Source organism: Gnatocerus cornutus, chromosome 6 (assembly GCF_029298725.1).
Source record: "Gnatocerus cornutus isolate USDA-ARS CGAHR chromosome 6, icGnaCorn1.1, whole genome shotgun sequence".
NCBI classification, from domain to species: Eukaryota; Metazoa; Arthropoda; class Insecta; order Coleoptera; family Tenebrionidae; genus Gnatocerus; species Gnatocerus cornutus.
The window spans coordinates 15,834,515-15,860,272 of NC_142238.1; the positions used below are offsets into that span (position 1 = coordinate 15,834,515).

Sequence of the window (25,758 nt, forward strand, 5' to 3'; positions counted from 1 at the left end):
TTTGACGTGCAGTGATGTCATCCCAGGCGTGGTGCTGAAAGGGGGCCGGGGATTGGTTGCAGGTAAAAATGGTCGACGGTTTAGTGAAAAATGAAGATACACAAAAGTGAAAAATCTGTGGATTATTTGATTGGAAAATTGTCCGTTTCCGAAAATTCCCAGTGATAGAACGACGTCCACTTTTCCAAGGTGAGTGAAAGATTTCCCATTCGAGGTAAATAATTGGACAGGTTGTTGGCCATAAACTTGCCATTCTGACATTTCCTTTCACTGAGCATGAGGATTTCCATCGCTCAAAATCTGGAACACGTCGTGGTGAAAACGGGGACTTTTAGCAAAACATCCTGTCCTTGGGAGGCTCGTAATTTTTCTGTCACATAATAATCTACACATATTTACTTTTTTAAACTGCAGAGTCTAACGCAAATAAACATTTTTATTGCAGTCAAACAAGATGAGACGAAGAAAATCTTTCCCGGGACGTTTCTCCAGGAAAGTTGCCCATCCCCAGTGATTTAGTGTTGTGATTTTTCTTAGACTTTAACCAGCATCATGTCTTTCTTTAACAACATCAAGAAAGTGCTTCATTTCGGCGGCAACGATGCGAAAAAGAAAAAAGTTTTCAACAACGTGCGCATGGAGTGCGATCCTGAAGAGTTTTGGGACATGATAGGTGAACTCGGTGATGGAGCTTATGGTAAAGTATACAAAGCTCAACATAAACACACTGGACAGTTGGCGGCAGCGAAAATGTGCCGTCTCGACGGCGAAGACGACCTTTCCGATTTTATGATAGAAATAGATATCTTAACTGAAACCAAACATCCAAACATTGTTGGACTGCATGAAGCCTTTCAAAAGGAACAACAGCTTTGGATGTTGATTGAATACTGTGATGGCGGGGCCTTAGATAGTATTATGACGGAGTTAGAGAAGCCTTTGACTGAACTACAAATTGCTTATGTGTGCCAAAATATGTGCAAGGGGCTGCTGTTTTTGCATAAGAATCACGTGATTCACAGGGACTTGAAAGCGGGAAATGTACTGCTGACCATGGCTGGGGGCGTCAAATTAGGTAAGCCACATTTTTCTCGTTATCTAATTTCATCGCGTAGTTTTAAGGATTACCTGTATTGTTTCATCAATCAATTTTTATCATGACCTAGAGAAATAAAAATAGAAATTCTGATAGTCAAAGGTACTTAAGTAACAATATTTTTAAGTAAACGTTTTATGGCTTTCTCAAGGTTGTGATATACTATGTTACCTTTATAACTTGTTTAGAGTCCACATATTTATATTCTGCTAATAATTCAAGTACATAAGCTCAAAGAGACGAAGGGGCTAAACTTTTCACTGACATTGAAACAGTAGGCAAGAGACACAAATTTCGCTCAATGTTGTGCAAAAAACTCTCAATAACGTGAAAACACCTCGAGAGTACCTTGAGATTTTTTACGCATTTTACGTTACACATTCATTCTTTTTTTTGTCTCCAAGAACTTTTTGTTTGTTTCTTTCTTCGAATTTCCATCATCTTTTCACTATCTGACAAAAAATGACCTCTTCATCATTTTGGGGTGATTTTCAATCATTGTTTTCAAGGTGAAAACGACGTTTACTACCCTTGTGTTAAAGATCCATCGAAAGATGAGCTTAAAATCTATCAATTGGCCAAATTTGAGATGGATCGGACAAATAGTTTGCAAGTTATGGCCAAAAATAAAAAAAATCGACTATCGAATTTTTGGCTTTTGAAAACTTTTTCTAACGTAAAATGAGCCGAGGAAAATGATGACGCAAACCGCATCTCAATATCTGTAATAGTTTTTGAGATATTTAAATTAGGAAAAAATAGGAACAATGAAAATCAACTATCCGAATCTTTGTTCGGCCATAACTCAGTTATCTGTTATCGGATCTAAATTTCAATCTCAGATTTAGAATCTGCGGAGAATTCTGCGTACACTGATCTATAATAACTCAAGTTTACTCAAAAAATAAGCGAGATATCAATATCAGAAATTTGGCATAGTTTTAGTCCTGAATTTTTTCGAAAAACTGCTACTTTCAACTTTGGAAAATCTAAGAACTATTTTTTATGTAAAAAGTCGCGAGAAAAACGATGACGCAAACCGCATCTGAATATTCGCGAATTTTAAATTTCTCATATTTTTAAATGCGCAGTTTCAAAATTTCGTGTGTTCGAAGTTTCATTAGCTTCTTACTATTTCACAAAACTTTATTGGTACAAAAAGAGCAATTTTGATTCTTCTAAGCCTTTTCTTTTTAAATACTTTTATTAATTACGTCTCAGTTTTTTTAACTTGGGTCAGGTCAAGAACTTGAAGGAATCCGAAGGATTGTTAATTCGTCTCTTTTTATTTTCTGGTTATTTTTAAAACTCAGTTTTGTGTTTTTCTCGGATCAAACTGATTCATTCTTTTTATAGCTCTCCTGCAAATAGTATACAAATAATGTGATCAATGAAAATTACTCACTGTGATTACAATGCGAGACTGTTCTAAAAATAGTCAGCGTAGGTGGATTTTTAATTATATTTTCTAATAAAATCGCGTTGAAAAATTGTCCCGTGCCCTCGTTGGCTGGCAAAGATACAAAGGATGTGGTACATATTTAAAAATTCAGAGTCATTTCCGGACAAATCGTGCCTTTAATGCAAATTTCATTTACACCGTTAAAGGATATTGTGTAAGACTAACTAGCTGAAACTGCAATTTTTCCACATCACTAGCATGAAATAGAAAGGCCACATTTTCTTCCCGAGCCAGACATTTCGGTGTTAAAAAAAAAACCTTCATGGTTTCATTGCTTGGGTTAAGTGTCGGGTTAATTGATCCACAAATAGCCCATGATTCAATTTCGCTCGATTTGAATCCATCTGCAGAAATGTTAACGTTAACGCTTTGTTTACCTCCTCAGCCGACTTCGGTGTCTCCGCTAAAAATAAAAGCACGATGCAGAAACACGATACGTTCATCGGAACGCCGTACTGGATGGCCCCCGAAGTGGTCCTCTGCGAGACGTTCCGCGACAACCCTTACGACTTCAAAGTGGATGTGTGGTCGATGGGCATAACTCTCATCGAATTTGCCCAAATGGAACCACCGAATCACGAAATGTCGCCTATGCGGGTACTTCTTAAGATCCAAAAGTCGGATCCGCCGAAGCTCGAACAACCTTCGAAGTGGTCGAAGGAATTCAACGATTTTGTTTCGAATTGTTTGGTTAAAGACCCGCAGAAACGACCGACGTGCGACGAGCTGTTGAAGCATCAGTTTATCAATTGTACTCTGGATTCCAAACCCATCAGGGATCTGTTGTTGGAGTACAAGGCTGAAGTCGTGGAGGAAGAATTGACGGATGATGATCCAGAGGTAAGGATCTTGATGGGCTTTGTTTGTTGTCACGACGGTTTTCTTAAGCTTTGTGTACATAATTTCATGCTTAGCGGGGTAGGAAACATCGTAAGCACAAAGAGCTCTACCAGAGAATTGGTAAGTCCAAAGGGAGAGCCCCCTTTAGTTGTGCACTTTATTATTGTCGTAGTATTTTTAACTTGAAATTTATTTTATGATCAACTTCGATTTGACTGCGGGCGCTAAATCAAATCAAACATGAAAAGTTTCTTTTGAATTATTGTTTATTGATTCTACGCCAAATTCGTTTATCCACATTCCAATTATAATTTATAACATTTCAAACGGAAAAACGCTTTTATTAGTAGTTTATTGTGTAATGGTAGCTCCCTCGAGCGGTAACGTTGTTATCACGGCTTATTTGTTATGCATGCGGCTCTCCGGGCCCCCCTTCTCCGGGCATGCAGGCCCAGGTGAGAAATCTGTTGGCTTAGGCTATGTTCGCTCACCCTCAACCACCCCAGTCACAAGCAATAATTGAATAATTTTAGGACAACCGCACCTCTCAAGTTCCTCTGGATATCGAAGATGACTCTACTTCCGTGAAGAGCAGCGAAGTTGACAATAAAGGTAAAACCCCACACCACGAAACGCGAGATCTCATTCCGATGTTTTCAGTAAATGACCATGAATCTCCCATAATTAACGTAGAAACTGAAGAAACCATTAAAGAAAAATCATCTAAAGAAGATTTGACGGATGCAACATCCCCAGTTGAAAAGAAACAGGTAATTCTGGCGGTGGAAAAGTCTTTTGTTACAATTTGTTGTTAGGTTGAGAGAAAAGAGGAGCAACGACGAGCCTCCAGAGACAAAGGAAAGGCGCCGCTGCCCCCAGTGCAACCTCCTGCTCAACCCTCGTCTTCCGTTGAAAAACCTCCAGCTCCTGTTCCTCCTCCTGTCATTCCCAATCTTCCCACACCTCCATCGTCACCAATTACGCCCCCAGAAACACCTCCTCATTCTAGTCCCGTTCATCCGAGCGTCGCTCCAGACGAAGAAATGAAAGAAGAAAAGGAAGATCACCTTAAAGACATTCAGTCGCAAGGCGACGTCGCTCCTGAAACTTCAGTGCCTCAAGAAACCAGTAATTTCGTTGTTGTGACTCAAGCCGAACGTAATTTGAACACTTCCACGATCACCATAAACTCGGATCTTCCGGATCTGTCCAACAGTCTGGCGTCTAACATCAGTCAGGTGCGTAGAAAGAAACTGGTGAAACTAGAGTAACTTCTTTGTTTTGTAGGTCACTGTGGTGACCACTCACCCTCCGGTGATCATCGACAATACTCAACCAATATCGCGATCTTCGACGTCTCCCAGTAACAGTACGAACGAAGTCGTCATCGTGGCCAACGAGACTAATAAAACCCACGTCGAGTCCTCCGACGAGGAATGTTACCCCTCTTTGGATTCCTTGGAATATCCGCCTCCGAACGAATTCCGCGATCGTCCTCTGAAGGCTAAGAAGCTCGACGAAAGCGAAGTCTTGATAGTTGACTCGAGTTATGTTATTAACGACTCCGGTTTGGAAGTTTCCGACGACAACTCCCGACTTTTGGACACTAGTCACGTGTCTGTGGTGAAGATAGACGAAGAGAAAGTGCAAGTGAAGGACTCTACGTCGTACCTCGCGGAGAATTTCAGAAGTTCGACGAGTGACCTCTCCAACGCTTCTTCTTGTAAAACGGGAAGTAGCAAGAGCGACTTTGGTGATGAAGTCAAAACCATAACACTAGAAGGAGCTCCGTTTAAAATGAACGGACAAATCGTTCACTCACCGAGTCGGGATGAGATTTACAAGAAGAACATCAACGGGAAAGCGTACGCTGACAGTTACGAGTCTGCGATGAGTGATCGATCGCATAGCGATTGCGGCTCTGTGAGGAGCAACGATTCGCATCGAAGGCCCATTTCGTCCAGTAAGAGCATTGAACATTCAGACGTTGAGAGTTTGTCGATTGCTAGTCACGAGAGTCGAGGAAGCAGTGGGAAAGAGCCCAAAAACGATCGATTATCGGAATTGGAAGAACACGAGGATCCTGTTATTTTACGAAAGAGACCACCGAAGTCCAAAGAAACGACATTGTTGAATCTCAATCGCAAAACGCGGAAACGCACGCGAAAATTCGTCATCGATGGAGTCGTCATCACGACAACCACCAGCAAAGTCATCTATGGAGACGAAGAAAACTACAATCTTGCGGATTTACACAACGACCGGAAGCAAGAACTCCGAGAGCTCAAGTACTTGCAAAAGCAAGAACAGAAGCAATTCCAGGATTTAGCATTTAAAGAAAACCTCACTTTGGAACAACAAGACAAGAAGTTCGAACAAGAACGGGTAACGTTGGAGAGGACGTACGAAAACGACCTCGAGATGTTGAGTCGCCAGCAGAGGGTGCAGATCGAGAAAGCAGAAGCCCATCAAGACGCCGAACTGCGCGGAATGTCGAAGAAGATCCGAGCGGAGCAAGAGCGCGAACTCAAACTCTTCAGAGACGGTCTAAAACAAGAACTCCGATTGTTAAAAGCAGAAATCGACCTCTTACCAAAAGACCGCCGCAAGATAGAATTCAAAAACCGCAAAGAGAAAATGGACGCCGACCACGCAGAACGCGAGAAATCTTTCTTGGAGAAGTTGAACGAGAACCACGAGAGCTCTTTGCGGCGTTTGAGCGACTCCCATCGCGAGAAAATCGCATTGATGGAAAGACAGTTCTTGCAACAGAAACAACAGTTGACCAGAACTCGCGAGGCGGCGCTTTGGGAAATCGAAGAGAAGCAGATCCACGAGAAGCACCAACTCATGAAGAGACAGATTAAAGAGATTTTTATTCTGCAAAGGCATCAGATGTTGACGCGACACGAAAAAGAAAAAGAACAGATTAAGAGGAGGGCGGCGCGGAAGGAGGAGGAACTGTTAAAGAAGCAGACGGCGGAGAAGAGATCGCTGCCCAAAAGGATAAGAGCGGAGAGGAAGGCTCGCGAGTTGATGTTCAGAGAGTCGATGAGGATTTCAATTAGTGGCGCCAACGATCCGGAAGCTGATAAGAACAAATTCAAAGAGGTAAGACAGTTTGGGGGTGGTGTTGTTAGTAATCTCCTTTTTTTAGTTTCAAGAAAAAGAGAACAAGCGCTACCAGGCGGAGCAGCAGCGCTTCGAATTGAAACACCAACGTCAGTTGGAAGAACTTCGAGCGATGAGCGACGCCACCATTAAAGAACTCGAGCAACTCCAAAACGAGAAACGAAAGATGCTACTCGAGCACGAAACCATGAAGTTGAAGCAACGCGAAGAAGCTTTCAGTAAGGAATTGAAAGAATGGAAGGCGCAGTTAAAACCGAGGAAATTGGTAAGTTTGGTTTGTTCTCACGCATGGTTGCACGTCATTTTTAACACTTCTTTTGCACGCTATTAACATTGCACGCATTATTATAGAAACTGGAGGAAGAAATGCGCACAGAGATGTTGTCGTCGGAATTCGCCAAATATTTACCCAAATTGCAGATTACGGGAATGAGCACGGCTTCATCCACCGATCAAGACTCCCAAACTCCCCCGGAAACTCCCGGCACTTCCTCTATCACTTTCACTATGCCCAGTTGGGGCTATATTAGACCCTGGAGTATTGACAATACTAACAGATCCCAGAGCATTATTTTATCCACTCCTTCCAATGACGATTCCGCTGTGTAGTATTTTGTGTGTTTTTTGTCGTTCTTTTTTGTTTTACACGCTTTTTTTTTCTTTTCCTTCACCGATTTAGATTGGAGAAATGCAAGGTTGGTGTGAATATAGTATATTCATCGAGACGAGCCAAACAACAACAACGCTCTGACTCGCCTTGATGAATTTACTATAAAAATGTGTAATTTAGCACCCTGACTCTTGTTGTCTGTTAGAAACTGGAAGAGACTTTTGCTCAGCAACTGGATGAACAGGAGAGAATGTACGGTCCCGTGTCGACGCCACTGATGCTGCCGCCAGACTTACCCGATCTGAACCCAGAGAGTTGTCCCATCGGCGTGGGTTCGACGAGAAGTAGTTTATCATCTGTTTCAGAAGGGTGAAATTGATAACAGTATACTCCAAAATGTGCCTCTGTAGGTCCAGAGCGAACATTTTTAGAAACTCGTGTACATATTCATTACACAGACTGAATAATCATAATTTAAGAGATTATATTTTTTGTTTGTTCGAAATTTTGGAATCGAGGTGACCTGATTACGCTACTTAATTTTGGTATGAGCTGCAAAATTTAAAGGGAGACTATTTTTCAGGTTGTTTACTGAAGAAAAATCAACTATCGTTAGCTTGCTTGCGATTTAAAATATTAGATTAGTTTTACGGCATTTTCTTTTGTAAAATTAAGATAGTAATTATGAGAAATCAAGTGTGCATTTATAAACAGACTGACAGGTTCCACTTGTTATGTTGTGAAAATTTTCTTGTATTATTATTTTCTATGCTGATTATATTATTATTTAACATGATAGATTATGTCGGGATTGTTTGAGAATTATTATGCGCTTGCACTACTCCAGTCTGATGTATAAATATTACGTTTAGTCCAAGTTATTTAAATACTAAATTTTTATCATCTGTATTCTAAGGTGTATATAAAAGCTGATCTAACTCTAAGCTGACAGGACAGCGGGATTTTATCCTCTTTATACTTTGCCAATGTCGCGCTGTCCTTCATTATGATGTACAGTCCGTGTATTTTATTTTTATGTGCATATTTACCAGTAACTATTCAAATAAATAATTTAAATAGATCATGTCTCGGTAGTTAAATTCCTCTCGCTAGACAAAAAACCATTTCACTTCCTTGTGCTGCAATATACTATTAGGATCAACAAAAACTTCAATTTAAATTTTTGAAATTTGATTTATTTTCTTGTAAAACTGCTCCTGGCAGATCTAGCGTTCTTTGCTTCCCATTCATTCTACCACAAAAGTTCAACTATGTTTGTTGAGTGTCACTGGGAATAAAAGCTTTAATACTGGACTTCTGAGTCTACTAGCCGAATTAATTTAGAATAAATAAAATTTACTTTTAAAGCAAATATTTACAGTAAAGTCTATGACAACAAATAGCAAAAATCTTATATGTACACGTGGGCGCTGTATCTACATAACTGGAGCAATTTACGAGGCTGCGGCAACTTTCTCACAAATTGCGTTGGTGAATTCGGAGCACTTGGCTTTGCCCCCCAGATCCCCAGTGAGAAATTTCGCTTCTCTGATTGTATCAAAACAAGCGCATTCGATGACGTCCGCGTATTTGGTCAGATTCATGTGTTTCAACATCATCACTGCAGATAGAAGGAGAGCTGTGGGGTTCGCAAGATCTTTCCCGGCGATGTCGGGGGCTGTGCCGTGCACCTAGAAACCACCTTTAAACAATGCTACCCCTTTCAACTGACTTACAGATTCGAAAAGAGCGCCGTTGAGCCCGATGTTCCCTGACGGCGTGAGCCCCAAACCCCCCACGAGCCCGGCGCACATATCCGACAAGATATCGCCGTACAAATTCGGCATGACGAGGACGTCGTATTGATGGGGGTCCTGCACCATGTTCAGGCAAACAGTGTCGAGATATTTCTCCTCGAATTTCACGTCGGGGTACTTTTCCGCCATTTCGCGGCAACAACGCAAGAAGAGACCGTCGGACATGCGCCTACAACAAAAATGAAAGGGGGCTGTCGGTGGGTGTGAGTACTAACATGATGTTCGCTTTGTGGACTGCGGTGACTTTGCGTCTGTTGTTTTCTTTGGTGTATTGGAAAGCGAATTCGGCAACGCGGAGAGAGGCTTCTTCCGTGATGAGTTTTATACTTTGGACGACGCCGTCGACGATCTCGTGCTCAATCCCTGAGTATTCGCCTTCAGTGTTCTCTCTGATGGTCACGACGTCCACGTGGTCGTACAGAGTTTTGTACCTAAAACAAACAGTTGAAGCAGTGATAATCAAGGGGGCGACTCACCCTTCTAAGCTGCGGCAAGGTCTCACGTTAGCGTACAAGTTGAACTCTTTTCTCAGGGCTAAATTAAGGGATCTATGCCCTTTCCCGACTGGAGTCATCAAAGGCCCTTTCAAACCAATCTTGTTACGGTTGACGGAATCAATAGCCGATTGCGGAATTCCGAATTTCCCATCAGGTCCCTACCAATCTTGTTAGTTTAAGGGTGAAGAAGTCATGACAATGCTTACCCGCACGGGGGTGACATCCACAGACTCCCATTCAATGGGCACTTTGGCAGCCGCGAAAATCTTCTGAACGGCGGCGGAAATCTCCGGACCGATTCCATCGCCTGGGATAATCGTGCATTTTCTCAGTTCACTACTGAAGAGTCTTGAGCCCACAGTTCTTTTAGAAGCACCAGTCTGGAATTCGCAACATGTGATATAATCTAACCTCAAAGTGGAAGTGTCAAACTTGAGTTATATAACTACTTACGACGCTTTTTTCCGTAATTTCCTTATTAGTTAATTGCGCAATTAACTTCGCCACTCGCGGAAAGAAATTTAAAAGATTTAACACAGACTGGGAGGGCTTTGCCATAATGAGGATTAAGAAGTCGCATGCACGTGATTACAAAAATTAGAAGGATTTTCGGTAATGTTGCGTTTTCGCCCCCTGAAAGTGACAGTTGACATTTTCGACAGCGGTTCGGCTAGAGACGGCACACACTGTTGCCAAATCGTTTGAATTTTAGATTTTAAGGATATAACTGTATAATGGGTTGCCTAAAAATTATTTCTTTAGCAAGAACGGAGTGTGACTTCATGCCTAATAATGTAATAATTAAATGATATTTTCTACGAAACCTTTGTTATTCCCCCTGGTCTTATAATAATTAAAAGTTGGAGATGCTGAAAAGATTATGTGAATATGTGCATTTAGGATTTAGGAGAAACGCACCTGACGCATAATATTCATTTCACTGAAACCATCAGGTACTTTTGCATAAATAGAAAATGAGAAGAAAATGTTAACTGTTAATGAAATAATAAAAAAATATTGAAATGCAAATAAGCTCACTTTAAAAATTTGTTTCATTATATTTGATTAACAGGGATAAGAATAAATAACACTGCGGAACAAGATTTTGGAATTCTAAAAACTGTTGTGTAGTCTCCTCAAGTTTATGTTTTATGTTAACCGCAAGTTATGCCTTTTCAAAAATACCATCTTTTTAATTTAATTTTTAAATTAAGTAGTTTATGACTTTATGGGCTGTTTTACAGAAAATATAAATCTTTAATTTTTTATTAAATACTTATCATCACGTTAAAGTGACATGTGATTATTTTTCCGCCAATCATATGTCATCAATCGTCAAATTAGTTGCAAGATTAATTTAATTTCATAAAATTATTGTGTAAATTGGCCATACAAATGTTAAACGTTTTGTTTTTAAAACGAAAGTGATTACACCGCTCAAACATAATTAACTTAAAATTACTATAAAATTTCGCACCAAAGTTGGCGGTAAGTAATGTTTCATTTTTTGAAAACAAACAAGAATGACAACATTTTGGGAACAGGAAGAGGGACCGAAATTAAGAATTCAGATTGCTCTCACGAACAGCGGGATTCCTAACGTTATTTCTGCGAAAGCACGACAAGAACAACAAGCGGGAAATTTACAGTTAGTTTACCCTTTAAAATAGACACTTTGAGTGATTCTTGCAGAACGGTACAGCGACAATTTTACGCTTTATAAAAAAGGGTGCCAACAGACACAAACTTCAATAACGCATATGTCCAAATCCTCAAGTTTGGGACACATTGAAGAGTTTCAAGAATCCCAATTAGCAACGCCCTATTTATACCAAATGTCCCATCACGCGGTCTTTAAGAAAGGACCAGGGGGTCCACAAATCACTATTCAAATACCATGGAAACTACTTATCCTAGCAATGAAGTCGTCGGAAAGCTCAGCTAATAATTGGCTTTCTAAAACACTCATGCAAAAATTAAATTACTCAAGATATTCCAAAGAAAATAAATATCTATACAGCAAGCAGAACATGAAAAAATGAAAAACATTTTTCAAAAATATGTTCAAATTCAGACGTGATGTAGTAAAAGGACCCAGGGCGCTATTCTACATAGGTACTTTCATTTCTTCAGAACTAAACTTTGTTGACTAGTATTATTATTTATTAGAACCAAAAAACTGTGTTCATCCAAAAGATACAACCTCAAAAGTAAATAAATTACACTGATCAACACAATTTTTGTCACACGATTTCTGTAATGAGATTTATCGATTATATATTCATCTCACCTCAAAACAAAAACATTCATTTCATTTCTGTCACCCTGTTGTTTTGTGACAGTCACATATAAATGATCCGGCATCACTTATGGTCATTCTTACAATCATCTTTAACTTCAAAAATAAAAATTTGCAATTTTGAATACGTTCATGGTTGATCAAGCTTTACAATCTGAGGCAAAAAATTGTTTTTCATGACGGTTCGTTTGCCTAAGAATTCCTTTTTAGTCCTTTTTACCGGAAATACTTGCAAATTCAATTTCTCACAATTAGTTTTTATTTTAAGTCTAATGCAAATTGGGTTTAAAATTTGAGAAAATAACGCTGTTTTATCAAGTTAGTTTTCAAAATTGTGATGGAACAGTTGCAAACGTTTACACAAAATTTTCATAAGTCACTTCATTAATAATTATGAAATTTAATTTTGCTTAACGCTAGCGTGTTTCACATCGTTAATTAACATTGAAAAGGCGTCTAAGTAAGACTTTTGTTACAATCTAAAGTGAACTAAAGAATAGTTGACATTTGTGACATAAGATGTTGACAGTTTGGTATAAACGTAGTTTCGTAGTTTCCAAATTTGATGAATTTGAAAATAAACTTGATAAAACATAATTTCTTCCTCAGACTTTAAACACAATTATATAATAATAATATTTTTAGACATTTGCGAACTTGTGGACTAAACTTTTTTGTGAAAAAAATATCTCGAATTTATTTTATTTAAATAAAATTTTATAAATACATTGCACTGTCCCGCAAAAATAACGCCAAAATCGACTTACTCATTTTAATTTTTATTGACGATTTGCGCCAACTTAACAGGACTTTAATTTGAAAGAGTGTTTATAGGATAATCCAAAAATGCAAATTAAACTGATGCAACAGCATTTTGCAATCCTTTTAGTTTCATTTCCTGATTTAAGACAAATGTGAAAAAAAATTGCCAAGTAAGAAGTCAGAAATTTAATTGGCTGTAAGCTACGAAGAATACTGATTTATTATCAGTATTCGAGGAGGTAAAACACCATCAAGGCTAACTGTAAAACTTGAGGTAAAAATCACAGCGATCCACACTTTTGTTTTTGTAATTCTTGCAAGAAGTGTAAATTTTTAAAAGAGTTTTGATTTTAAATTGTCCAAATTGCTTTAATAAACTTGTATCAGGAACCAGATTAAGAAAAAGAACATATTTACAAAAAAAAATAAATTTTCAAATTTTGCGTTAATTTTTCCGGCGCTGTGTATAAATGATTTTGCACCAATACTTTTTAAAACTATTTCTACTTATAATTAAGGTTGTATATGCGTAAAGGGGTAGAATCCTCCCCCACTCTAGAGAAACTTCATATTATACTTTTGAAATGTTCACTCTCTGATCTTGTTACTCTATTTTGTTCCTTGCATTAGATCGCATCCTAAAATTTTTGAGTTTATTTTAGTTTTTTGTAATAGTTATATAATGTTTTGCAGTTAGTTTTTAATAGTGTTAGTTTTTTTCTTGGTAGTAGTGTTTTCGAATAGTTTTTATAGCGATAGTGTTAATATTAGAATAGTTTTAGAAATCTAGTGTATTTTAATTTTAGTTATTACATCTATTTACCTTTAATATATTTAGTGCACTTTTCTTATTATTATTTTCTTCTTTCCTATTACTTACTTTTCTCTTATTATTTCCTTTTATTATCTCTCTTTTTTGTTGGATTTTTTTAAACAAAGTTAAAATGGCTGGTAAGTTATTTGATTATATATTTGACTACATTTATTTTATTTTCGACATTTTTTAGCTGGAAGAAGATTTGCTCCACAGAATATTGTGGATCCAGCAGAATTTTTAACGGAGGACCAAATTTTAAGGGAAGATCCCGATTTTGGTACGTTTGCGTTTGAAGGGAATTTGGAGGCCATCCAGTGGCTTGCACGGAGAAGGCTTTTAAAAAACACCTCCATATGTCCAACATGCCTAATCCAAATGTCATTTGTACAAAAACAAAAGACCAAAGATGGCTTCCAGTGGAAATGCAGACGATGTGGCAAATCCGGAAGCATCAGAGCTGACTCTTTTTTTTCTTATAGTCATTTATCTTTCGTACAAATTTTAAAAATGTTGTACGGTTGGTCACAAGACTATTTGCAAAAGCAAATTGCTCATGAGGCGAGGATCGGAAGAGGGGCCACACATTCGCGGGTGGATTGGTGCAATTTCTTCCGGGAAATTTGTGAACAGCACCTGGAAGAAAACCCGGAAGAAATTGGAGGATTAACAGAGGAAGGATTTTCTAAGGTAAATAGATATAATACTTATGCACATAGTACAAAAGTTTCATAATTATACAATAATCTCACATATTCCGTTTACAGGTCGTTGAAATAGACGAATCCAAATTTTTTCATCGTAAATACCACCGAGGCCAGTGGCGGGAAGGGCACTGGGTTTTCGGTGGTATAGAAAGGGGCAGTGGAAAGTGTTTTTTGGTGGAGGTGCCGGATAGGACTAGGAATACACTTCTAGCAATCATACAAAGGTTAATTACTACTTTAATAGAAGTAATAATAATATAATTGGTGTTAATACAAGCACATATTTAAAAAAAATATTAACCTAAAGGAGTGTCAATGAAAGCAAATTGTTTTTTATATTAATCGGACAAACTTTTTTTAAATTTTTTTTTAATATCAATAATATGTACCCACTTAGTTTTCAATTTGGATGTACTAGACACAAGTATTCACTTCCATTCTATTTGTAATAGCTAAATACGTATTTTATTTTGTTTTATTATAACGTATTACATATTACCAAAAACATATATTTTCAAAATTATTTTTCTTTCCCAGAATGGTCCTACCCGGCACCATCATCGTCACCGACGGCTGGAGGCCATATGCCACCATCGAAAGAGATCTTGGGAATATTTATGAACACCAGGTTATCATTCATGACGAAAACTTCGTAGACCCTTACAACCGGGAAATTCATACCCAAAATGTTGAAAATATGTGGATGCGTGCCAAACGCAAATTGCGGCGGCAATTTGGTACATCCCAGGTCCTTTTTACATCATATTTACATGAATTTATGTGGCGGAATAAATTTAGAGGCCAAAATATTTTTGGCCGTTTTATATTGTCTGTCAAAGATGCATATCCTCTAAATTAAATAAAATTTTTGAAGTGTTCTTATTTTTCAATTACCGATTTTACATTTAGACCTTTTCTACCATTTTCTTTTTGTCTGAAAATCATTTATAAAACGTTTTTTTTAAGGAAATTAAAAAACATCTCGATTTACAATTTGCAATTTGATTGTAAGCAAATTTCCTTAGTAATAGAACAATAAAGTATTATTTATTAATATCTCTAAGCTGTAGTCAAAGCAACATAATTTGAAATTGCAATACAATTTGTGGTACCGAAATGTTTTACGCTTGAGTTCTTATGATTGCAAAAAATGTGAAATTTTCACTTCCAAAATCTATTTCCATCTCCATCAACCGTTTCTACAACTTTGTTTATTTCGGCTAAAATAAGCAATAACAGCCTTCCAATTAGGCAACCCATTATAACCGCGATCCTCGTCCAAACAATTTGGCAACCATGGGAATGGTTCGGACTAAATCGCTGTTGCTCTACACATGCGCATTTCTCGGGGGGCGAAAACGCAACATTACCGGATTTTCAATCGGGGCAAAAAGATTAGATAAAAAGTTCACTTACGATGTTTTTCAAAATTCTTGCTGCCATTTCAATCTTCCCAATTTATTTTTGTGACAGCTAGTTAACAACACCCTCCTAACCCCGGAGTTGGGCTTCACATACTGCGCAGGCTGTGTGCGCAAATCGAACTTTTGATAACTTCAAAACGAACGATGTCAGAAAAATCCAAGAAGTGCTTTCAAAAGTCCCGGAAAATTTACTTTTTAAGTGACTTTCGTGCTGACGTGCGTGATGAAATCGATTTTTTTTGACGCGATAATTCAGGGGTGATGCCTTTTGCTGTGGTAAATCGAAAGGAGATCAAAAAAATGGTAATTTGTAGAAAAATTCGAATCTGGCGGTTTGACATTTGCCACCACTAATCAAAAGGTCGCATTCAAATATCATTGTTGCGACAAGGTCAAGTTATCAAATCTTCGTTACCTCGAATAATTCCATGACACAACTCTTGTTATCACTTATCTTCTACTCGTTCTGAATAACTAATTAAAAGTTTTCCTATTAAATTAATTGTTTTGACATCCTGTTACAGTGACGGTCTAAAATTGGAAGCGGATCTGTTTACACGAGCGAAATTTAATCTTCAATTTCGATCAAAAACTAATGTGACCGTTTTCCGCCAATCAAATTAGTCGTTGAACTCTTGACTGTAACGGCACCTTTAATTGTTAATTCCCTAGTTAGGAGTAGTTATGACGTCCCAGCAATAGTTTAATCAATGATTGGGGTGGTTACTTTTGACCCTCAATGTAAAAATAAAAAAATCATGGTCATGTTCGAGATTCTTTAATTTCGATGAAAAACTCATCATGTGACCGTTTTCCGCCAATCAAATTAGTTGCTAGAGTGCCCCGAGGGTGACAAAGGCAGTTACTTTTACTCTTGACTGTAACCACACCTTCAATTGTTAATCCCTAGTTAAGATTAGTTATGACGTCCCAGCAGTAGTTCCATCAATGAGAGATGTAGTTACTTTTGACCCTCAATGTAAAAATAAAAAATCATGGCTATGTTTGAGATTTATTGTTATTCAGTTACAACTCCTCCAATGAATATTTAAAGTAGAAATGTAAATGCAGACACTCACTAAATAATTAGTGGCAAACACTTTGAGAATTGATCACAAATCCTACTGGAAATTTATTTTGAATACACGATACACCAATCTAGTTGGAATGACGGGCAGAAAAATGTAAACCTTGGGTGTATCTGTAAACTTACATATTAAAAAAAAGTTGTTTAAATTTACAATTGGCCGCAATCGGCGACCACAACTTTTTTCGACGGTTTGCCGGATTGGGAGCCCATCGCTTCGATTTTCTTCACAACGTCCATCCCCTCGACAATGTTGCCGAAAACGACGTGTTTGTTGTCCAACCAGGAAGTTTTCACGGTGGTAATGAAGAACTGGGAGCCGTTGGTATCAGGCCCAGCGTTCGCCATGGAGAGAACTCCGAAGCCGGTGTGCTTCAGGGTGAAGTTCTCATCGGCGAACTTGTTGCCGTAAATGGATTTGCCGCCGGTGCCGTTGTGGTTGGTAAAATCGCCTCCTTGGCACATGAAATTGGGAATGATGCGGTGGAATGTGGAGCCTTTGTACCCGAAGCCCTGTTCTCCGGTACACAAAGCCCGGAAGTTCTCCGCGGTTTTGGGAACCACGTCATTTCGGAGCTAGAAAATGGACGGGATGTCATTACATCACGGATTTCAGCCATTAAAGGATCCCGTTACAATGAGGCGGCAAAAATGACGCCCGGATTTTTCGGGAACGACGCGGAAATCCTCAAAATTCTTTAATACTAAGGAGGGGCTTCGCCATAATTGCGCGTTTTTAACCGAACATGCAACGTGGGGGGAGCAGGACTTGCAGGAAATCACGAAATTTTCCGTTAAGGAAACCGGTGACATGCAAACACGCATGGTGACTATTAAAATCCGCCTGAAATACCACTTTGAGCGCGTTTTTCGGACTTACCTCAATCACAATGCGCCCCATAGGTGTCCCGTCGGCGGTCATGTCGAAAAATACTCTTGGGAGCCCCATTTTCTTGCAAAATTGCCAAAAAAGCGAAGACAAGTCAGACTTACGCAGAACAGTTTGACAGAACTGACAGATGACAGTTTGACAGCACTGACAGATCACAGTTTGACACTCGATTTCTGAGGTTAGAATTTCAAAAAGGAGTCAAAAAAAGCCGCCGAACCACTAAAATGAACGACAGGTATAATTGGCAACAACAAGACAACTTTTCGAACTACTACGAAGATTATAACCAATTTCAGAACCAGCCCTTGGGTAAGTTTTTTGGGGTGTTTACACGAGTCAGGACTACGCCCTTTTTAGACTTTAATACCCTCGATGACTATGGGGGGCAAATTCCACCCGCCGACGTCTCCTCCATGTACGATTCGGCGTCGTTCCACAACCCGGAATTTGAAGAGGAGCCCCCACTTTTAGAGGAACTGGAAATTTATCCAGATAGAATTGTACAGAAGATGATGGCAGTGTTGAACCCTTTTAAGAGTCACGGACTCACAGATGACGCCGATTATTTGAACAAAGACCCGGATTTAGCAGGGCCGGTCTTTTTCTATCTGATTTTCGCAGTTTGCTTGTTTTTATCGGGGAATAAGGCCCATTTTGGGTACATTTATGGCATCTCTGTTGTGTCTTGTTTGCTAATGTACTCTCTGTTGACTCTAATGACTTCTCAGAGCTCTTTTAGCTTAACAGCAGTGGCTAGCGTTTTGGGCTACAGTCTTATCCCCATAGTTGCGTTATCGATTTTGGGGGTATTCCTGTCTTTAAGTGGGCTATTTGGTGGGGTTCTGGCGACATTATCAGTAGTTTGGTCCAGTGTTTCCGCTTCCAGACTCTTCATTGCTATTTCCGGAGATAAGGAACAACAGCCCTTGATTGCTTATCCTTGTGCCCTAGTGTCCGCAGTGTACGTCCTTTTAGTAATCTTTTAAGTTATTTTACCGCAAAATTATTTAAACAAAAATTAAAATTTTTTGGTACAGAAAACTGTATTTGTAGTTTGTTTTATTTTCGCTAGGTGTCGCCCAAAATGAAACGTCATCGGTCATCCACTTCTGTCAAAATTTCGCGTAAAAAGTAAACATTTCCCAGCTAAAAATGGCTGGTTAATACGTCGAAATTTTTTAGTTCAAATTTCAGTGTCCCCATCTCAAAACGTAGTAAAAATCTCGTGAATTTCCACCGACTGTGATTCTTTAGTCAGTTAAATAATTGAAAGAAACTGTGATTTTTCGTTCATTGCGTCATGACATTCAGACCTTGACATCTCATCAAGGTTTATTGGAGGTTTATATACAAATTTAATTTACTTTTATTTGCACTTGGACGTGGATGAACGTTGTGAAAGTGAAGACTTAATTCAGCGAAAGAGTAAACAGAATGACGAGTGTGCGGTGTGGAATTACGGTGGCAAAACTTGCACAGGCTGTTCGGTCAACTAAGCTACATCAAGGTAAGTTTTAACTTATTTGGCAATTTCATGGGGAAAACCAATCAATGGTCACATTTATCGTAAATTCCCATGTTTATCGCAGTTTTAACACTCTCGAAAGAGACTAAAAATAACCTTCAAATTGTATCTTGTCTTTTAATTTTGGTCTTTGGTGTTTATTTCGATTCTTTTTTTCATTCAGGAGGCCCCGAAATTGTTTACTATTTGGTTGTTGTTAAGCAGGCTTTGTTTCATTCTTTTGTTATTATCAAACTTTTGATCATGTTGTTCTTATTATAGGTTATCAATAAATGATTTAGTGTCACTATAATACGCGATGGTCGATACTCTCAACTTCTAACATAATAAACATACAGGCTGTTCAATTAAATAAACTGCAAAGTTTGACAACTGTCCCTTAAAGTCACCTTTGGCCTTCTTGATTTGCAATTTTTTTTTCATTACTTGGCAGTTTTGTGTGCTTAAAAGTAGTGAAATGTTTGAATATGTCAGTTTTTATCATTTTTGCGAAGTCACATTTTTGGATTGTTTGTTTTTTTGAGGTGTTTATCTTAGTTTACTTATTTTATATCTAAAAGTGGTCACAATCAAGATACCAATATTTTAACCCCATTAAAATTCCTGGGATATTTTTATTAAAGGAATGACATAAAGTTCAGTTATTATAGGCGGCCCCAATTGTTTTAAGCACACTATACTAAATTAAACGTTTTGTATTCAAAATTGGTAGTAATTTCGCTAGTTTAACACCACACTTAAAATTCAATTAGACTTAAGTACTTTTGCTCAAGTATTTGATGAACCAGTTTTTATATTGTTGTTTTTTTCTGTGTCAAGATCTACAACACATATCAACTTTTTAAATGGGTTTTGAGGACCATTTGCAAAAACGTAGTTTTTTTTACTTTTGTCCAATTCCGTTGGCTGTGGAAGCCAATTTTTTCTCGTTGTTTATCAGTCTTATAATGCCACAGTGAAGTTTTATTGTCGACTTTAGATTAATGGAATTAAAATGCTATAAAATTATTTCGACATAGATATTTCAAGGTGGCCCCATCAAATACAAAATAATTCTGGCGCACTTTCAATTTCGAAAAATTAATTAATTGAGTAATTATTACGTAACTTTGTTTTTTTTTTGTTTGAAACGATAATTTAATTGCAAGTTTACGTCTTTTGGAACTTTGCAAAGCCACCAATTGTGCAACAACAATAAATAAATAAAGTAGGTTACCAACCTTGTAGGAGTAAAAATGATTGAATCAAAACAAAACTAAAGACATTAGAAGTTTTGAATCTTCCAAAATCTGTACCTCCGTTCTTGCAGCAGCACAATTTCAAGGCTTCTCCATTTAGATCACGCACGCAAGGTCGCACCTTGTAGACCTTAAGTGTTAATTTCAGTAAATTCGAGCAATTTAAAGGCATGTACTGTAGCCGGCACCAAATACCGTGTTTATGACTTAATGGGGGTCCTAACAGCCCAAAAGGACGAAACCACCACAGTACTTGATTCTTAAATTTTGTTACTTATGACAGGTACTGACATCACCCCACACTTTTCCATTCAACTAAAACCGACCATCAGACAGGAATAGATCACTTTTATTGATGCCTGTCATATTTTACAAGATTTTAGAATCAACCACTGTAGTGGTCTTGTCGCTTTGTGCGTCGTTGGCGCTCGTCCATTTGGAGGAGCCTTGTATTTATCACCTCCGTTGCCAATTTTCAGTCGTTTTCTTCCTCTTTTTAGGTGTTTTATCGGCCGTCTACGCCAAACAACACACCAAACCCCTTTCCACATGTTTCGTCTTATTGAAATCCGCCGGCTCCGGGGAGCCCCCTACAGGAACACCACCTCCATCCAAGGAAGTCACAAGTGGAGACAGCGGTGGCGGCGGCAAGAACAAGAACACGCTTTCTTGTCCGAAATGCGGAGATCCTTGCACTCATGTAGAGACTTTCGTTAGTTCGACTAGATTCGTGAAATGTGAAAAGTGTCATCATTTCTTCGTTGTTTTGAGCGAAGTTGATAGTAAAAAGAAGGAGGGGGTGGATTCCAAGCAGGGATTTTACAGAAAGCCGCCGCCTCCACCCAAGAAAATCTACGATTATCTGAATAGGCATGTCGTGGGGCAGGAGTTTGCGAAAAAGGTGAGGGCGGATCGAAAGGGGTTGTTTACTAAGGGAGGATTTTAGGTATTATCAGTGGCTGTGTACAATCATTATAAGAGGATTTATAATAATAATCCTAATGGACAAGGGGGCGGCAATAACAGGCAGGATGTTGCCATCATGGAACAGGGGCTGCACCAGAATGTCACGCATCGAGGTAATTTGGGGAATTTTGGCATCACAATTGCTTCCAATGACAGTTATTTAATTTGTGCGAATACGAAAAAAACACTTTTTATTGGCTATTTACTCTGGATAATCAATTAGTTTCAATTTTAATTATACTTATAAGTTTTTTTTTAGTTCTAATGCACAAACGTGAATTAAAAATAATTGTTATAAAAACTTAACAAGTAGTTGGCTGTCCTCATTATGCCAACGTCAATTATGATTAACATTTATTTCATTAACCCTTTAACTGTTATAAACTACAAAAAATGGGAATTTAAAATTTTGGGAACAAATATAAGCGAAGAAGACAAATCAAATGACAATATTCACGTATTCGTGACACTTCCGCTCATTTCGTCATTTATTTAAAATGGAACACCCCATATACAGGGTGATTTTTTAAAAACGGTAGGCGTTGTAGATTTTTTATTTATGTACCGATTTCAAAAATTTTAAAAACAAATTAAATGGTTTTTAATTTTCTATAAACTGATGATTTTAAAATTTTTCTAAATGTCTAATATGTTCTACTTTTACAAAAAATATTGAAAAAATATATCAAAAATGAAAAAAATTTAAGCAATAAAAGTTAATAAAATCTAGGTGCGTGGTGTCAAATAACACAATATCGTTATTGTAATGTCAAAAAGCAGCAAATAATAGAAAGAACAAGTTTTCTTTCAACAAGATGGGGCTACACGTTACAATGCACAATGCATTTCTCGTAGGTGTCAATTCTGCAATGAAAAAAACGGGATGGCGTTTCAACAGTATTTTAATTAAATTAGGTAGATTCTTTTCCTGATTTGTAATTATTATTGTCTTTTGTTATTAATAAATTCAAAAAAATTGCCAATCCTTTCTGTTATTTGCTGCTTTTTGACATTACAATAATGGCATTCTTTTATTTGACACCATGCACCTAGATTTTATTAACTTTTATTGCTTATTTTTTTTCAATTTTGATAATTTTTTTTTAAATATTTTTTGTAAAAGTAGAACATATTACACATTTCTAAATCAAGAAAATTAATATCTTCCAAATTATGAAAAAAAAAATATGGGTTCCAATTTAAAATAAGAAAGTTGAGTATCGCCCAAAAGATACTAAGACATTTAGAAAAATTTTAAAATCATCAGTTTATAGTAAATTTAAAACCCATATTAATTTGTTTTTTAAATTTTTGAAATCGGTTCATAAATAAAAATTCTACGCCTGCCGTTTTTAAAAAATCACCCTGTATTATTGCATTTTCGGATTCTACATCCAAATTAAGGATGACTTTATGTATAATGTGCTGTACTTAAATTGAACCATTTCAGAGATATCTTGATTTTGTGAAAAAAATTACACAACAAAAGTGATTTTTAATTGGAAAATAAGCTCAATACAAACGTACAATAAAATTTTGCGTTAACTTTATGTATTGGACAAGGTGTTTTTACTCTTTTGTTTTCAATTTTTTTAAGTATGCTTTGGAATGGTGACAATTCAATTTTATGTGGATCTTTTGTAAACAAATTTGGTGGTCTAATAGAAACAATACAATTTAGGTATGCACGGTATATAGAAAATGATCTTCAATTTGCACATATGTAGAATTCAAAAATGCAATAAAATATAGGGTGTTCTATTTAAAATAAGCAAGTTGACTGCCATTTCCGGCATAACCGGAAGTGTCACGTAATTTTTATTTTGTCTTATCCGCTTACTTTTGTCCGGAAAATTTCAAATTCTTATCATTTGCATTTTCTGATATAAATACATATACGTTTACAACAGTTAAAAGTTAAATGGTTATTTATGGTATAAATAACTTATTTTAATTGTATCATACAACGCTTGATCCAATATATTGCACTTTTACCTAATAACAATGATGACAGATGCGAAAAGCGGTTGTAGAAAAAACCTTGTTCACAATTCGTGCGAAATGTAAAATACCACCATTTCACAACTTGTTATTAATAAAAAATTGTATGTTGCTACGGTAACGTAGCCATTAACGCATCCGATGTGGAAATAGCTCTGTTGGAAAAAGTGTTGTACGTAATTTGATGCATTGCGAAGTTTCATTAAACCGGCTTTGATGAAATTTTGTCAAACTCGTGTTGGTGCCTTGTGCAGATCTTCTTCATATAACAGGATTGGGGCACGGCAACGCCATGGGCACGAATATGTCAGGTCAGGACTCGGCCCAGCGAGGTTCAAACTCGGGCTCTGAAATTCTCGACAGGACCACCCACGAGCTGAAGCTGGAGAAGAGCAATATTTTGTTGTTGGGTCCGACGGGTTCTGGTGAGTCTCCTTCGCCCGTTGTCGCCCCTCTAAATTTTTTGTTGCAGGTAAAACACTGCTAGCGCAGACTATAGCTCAATGTTTAGATGTTCCTTTCGCTATTTGTGACTGCACGACGTTGACTCAGGCTGGTTACGTCGGTGAAGATATAGAAAGTGTGATCGGAAAGTTGTTGCAAGACGCTGGTTTTAGCGTCGAGAGGGCGCAAATCGGGATTGTGTTCTTGGATGAAGTTGATAAGATTGGGGCCGTGCCTGGAATCCACCAGTTGAGGGATGTGGGCGGTGAAGGGGTGCAACAAGGAATGTTGAAGATGTTGGAAGGGACCGTTGTGAACGTCCCTGAGAGGAATTCTCCGAGGAAATTGCGAGGGGAGACTATCCAAGTGGATACAACAAACATCCTTTTTGTGGCGAGTGGGGCTTACAACGGCTTGGAGAGGTTAATTCAAAGGCGCAACAATGAAAACGTGAGTGGTACGAAATGTGCGGTGCCATTCTAATTTGGTTTTAGTATTTGGGGTTCGGAGCCCCCGTTTCGAGTGGACAGGGTCGTCGGGCAGTGTCCCAACAAGCGACTTTGTACCAGTCTTCCCAGACCGCCGAAGAGGAAAACGTGGAGAAAGATGCAGCTCTCAAACTAGTACAAGCGCGTGATCTCATAGATTTCGGGATGATTCCAGTAGGTACCACCCTAATCGTTTGAAATCCCCTAAAGTTGTTTCCAGGAATTCGTGGGAAGATTCCCGGTCTTGGTGCCTTTCCACAGCCTCAATAAAAACATGCTTGTTCGGATTTTAACGGAGCCTAAGAACGCGTTACTGCCACAGTACCAACGCTTGTTGGCGATGGACCAGTGTGAGCTGACTTTTACTCCGGATGCGTTGGATGCGATTGCGACTTTAGCGATGGAGAGGAAGACCGGAGCGCGCGGGCTTAGAGCCATCATGGTCTGTTCTTCTGGTTCTTCGTTCGTTGTCTAATTTCTTGTTACAGGAGTCTCTTCTTTTGGAACCAATGTTTGAAGTTCCTGGGTCGGGAATCAACGCAGTTCATGTGACTGAAGAGTACGTGAGGGGCGAAGGTGGTCCTGTTTACGACAAACGATCGGATTTAGCGACTTCTGAAGTGAGCGAAGAAGACGATGTTAACACTTCTATTAGAATAAAACAATGATGACTACTTCCGGATAGTAGCACGCTTGGGCTTTCTATATGAAACGTTTTTTATTATAGGCTATTGGACTACAATCCAATGTAATTCTGACATAAAATACAGTTATGATTTTATTTTATTTATGTCAGTTGTGTATATAATTTATCGTAGTCGTTCCTACTAGAAAAAGGATATTTTGAGGTGAATTATTCTGTACATAGTCAAGGTTGTTCATGAATATTTATTTACAATAAATTTTGTTTTACTACGGCTGTGTGTTAATGAAGCCGAACTGAACCTCCTCGAGTTCTTTGCTTTCGCGCAGGAAGTCCTGGATCAACAGCTCGCGCATTTTTTGTCGTCGCGCCTGAAAACGAAATCACATGAGTTCACTAATTTAGTATGAGCCTCACCTCTAGGTGCATTCTATGCAAGTGGTGGAGCGATTGCCTGATGCCTAAATACACAGGATTTAGCCCGGCGTGGACTCCTGGGGCTGTGTTCAAATCTCTGAAGAAGTTGAAAGTCATGATTTTATCGTTTCTGGAAATTTTGCGTTAGGGTGTGGGAAAGGGGTTGGGAAAATTACAATTTCTCGACAATCTCGGGTTTTTTGGTGTCGTCGCTCATTTTGACAGAGTTTACACACAGTGACTATGATAGAGTACAGAAAATGGCAGTAATTTCAAATAATGTAACATATACGTTTCAGATTTTAGAATTCTGCAGGATTTCAGTGCCCACAACGTCACAATCTACTAGGTTGAGCCGTCAACGTAGAAGATGTCGCCGACAGGTTTGACTTTCTAACCGTTTTTTTTTTAGATTTGTAAAATGTGGGCTAGCACCCACAGGGTAACTTTTGTTTATTCACTTCTTTCGCATTTACTTTTGTTTGTGTTTCTGTCTTATATTTTAGATACCTAGAGTTTCCGTTGTGACCAGACCAATGGCCCTCGTAAAAGATGCGAATTGAAAGAGATCTCCAAAAGGGTTAACAGATGACAACA

The 25,758-nt window shown here is 38.1% G+C and overlaps 5 protein-coding genes across 7 annotated transcripts; 3 read left to right on the forward strand and 2 right to left on the reverse strand.

Annotated features, from left to right (window-relative positions):
* Positions 1-89: 89 nt before the first annotated feature.
* Slik (Sterile20-like kinase) lies at positions 90-8,221 on the forward strand. Of its 2 annotated transcripts, none has more exons than XM_088039998.1 (9): positions 90-189; positions 446-1,075; positions 2,944-3,398; positions 3,932-4,010; positions 4,059-4,168; positions 4,214-4,636; positions 4,686-6,509; positions 6,556-6,795; positions 7,346-8,221. In XM_088039998.1, the coding sequence occupies exons 2-9, from the start codon at positions 553-555 to the stop codon at positions 7,511-7,513; spliced, it is 3,822 nt and encodes a 1,273-aa protein (XP_087896124.1). In that variant the 5' UTR covers positions 90-189; positions 446-552; the 3' UTR covers positions 7,514-8,221. The 2 variants fall into 2 exon arrangements, with proteins under 2 accessions (XP_087896124.1, XP_087896123.1); XM_088039997.1 differs by lacking the exon at positions 7,346-8,221 and adding an exon at positions 6,882-7,222.
* A 93-nt stretch (positions 8,222-8,314) lies between these two features.
* Positions 8,315-15,598, reverse strand: LOC148173389 (putative isocitrate dehydrogenase [NAD] subunit alpha, mitochondrial). Its single transcript, XM_088040005.1, has 6 exons — positions 15,453-15,598; positions 9,661-9,834; positions 9,434-9,612; positions 9,173-9,388; positions 8,877-9,126; positions 8,315-8,831 (listed from the first exon to the last, which is right to left on the reverse strand). Exons 1-6 carry the CDS (start codon positions 15,477-15,479, stop codon positions 8,595-8,597), a joined length of 1,083 nt encoding a protein of 360 aa, XP_087896131.1. The 5' UTR covers positions 15,480-15,598; the 3' UTR covers positions 8,315-8,594.
* Positions 15,599-16,460: 862 nt separating this feature from the next.
* Positions 16,461-17,592, reverse strand: LOC148173390 (peptidyl-prolyl cis-trans isomerase-like). Its single transcript, XM_088040008.1, has 2 exons — positions 17,428-17,592; positions 16,461-17,123 (listed from the first exon to the last, which is right to left on the reverse strand). The coding sequence occupies exons 1-2, from the start codon at positions 17,494-17,496 to the stop codon at positions 16,698-16,700; spliced, it is 495 nt and encodes a 164-aa protein (XP_087896134.1). The 5' UTR covers positions 17,497-17,592; the 3' UTR covers positions 16,461-16,697.
* A 70-nt stretch (positions 17,593-17,662) lies between these two features.
* On the forward strand, positions 17,663-18,485 carry LOC148173391 (protein YIPF5-like). The gene is made up of 2 exons (XM_088040007.1): positions 17,663-17,748; positions 17,797-18,485. Exons 1-2 carry the CDS (start codon positions 17,664-17,666, stop codon positions 18,423-18,425), a joined length of 714 nt encoding a protein of 237 aa, XP_087896133.1. The 5' UTR covers position 17,663; the 3' UTR covers positions 18,426-18,485.
* Positions 18,486-18,550: 65 nt separating this feature from the next.
* Positions 18,551-25,016, forward strand: ClpX (Caseinolytic protease chaperone subunit). 2 transcript variants are annotated; one of them, XM_088040000.1, is made up of 8 exons: positions 18,551-18,946; positions 20,703-21,103; positions 21,149-21,281; positions 23,424-23,594; positions 23,642-24,063; positions 24,108-24,275; positions 24,322-24,543; positions 24,590-25,016. In XM_088040000.1, the coding sequence occupies exons 1-8, from the start codon at positions 18,874-18,876 to the stop codon at positions 24,767-24,769; spliced, it is 1,770 nt and encodes a 589-aa protein (XP_087896126.1). In that variant the 5' UTR covers positions 18,551-18,873; the 3' UTR covers positions 24,770-25,016. The 2 variants fall into 2 exon arrangements, with proteins under 2 accessions (XP_087896126.1, XP_087896127.1); XM_088040001.1 differs by having other exon boundaries at positions 23,442-23,594.
* The last annotated feature ends 742 nt before the right edge of the window (positions 25,017-25,758 follow it).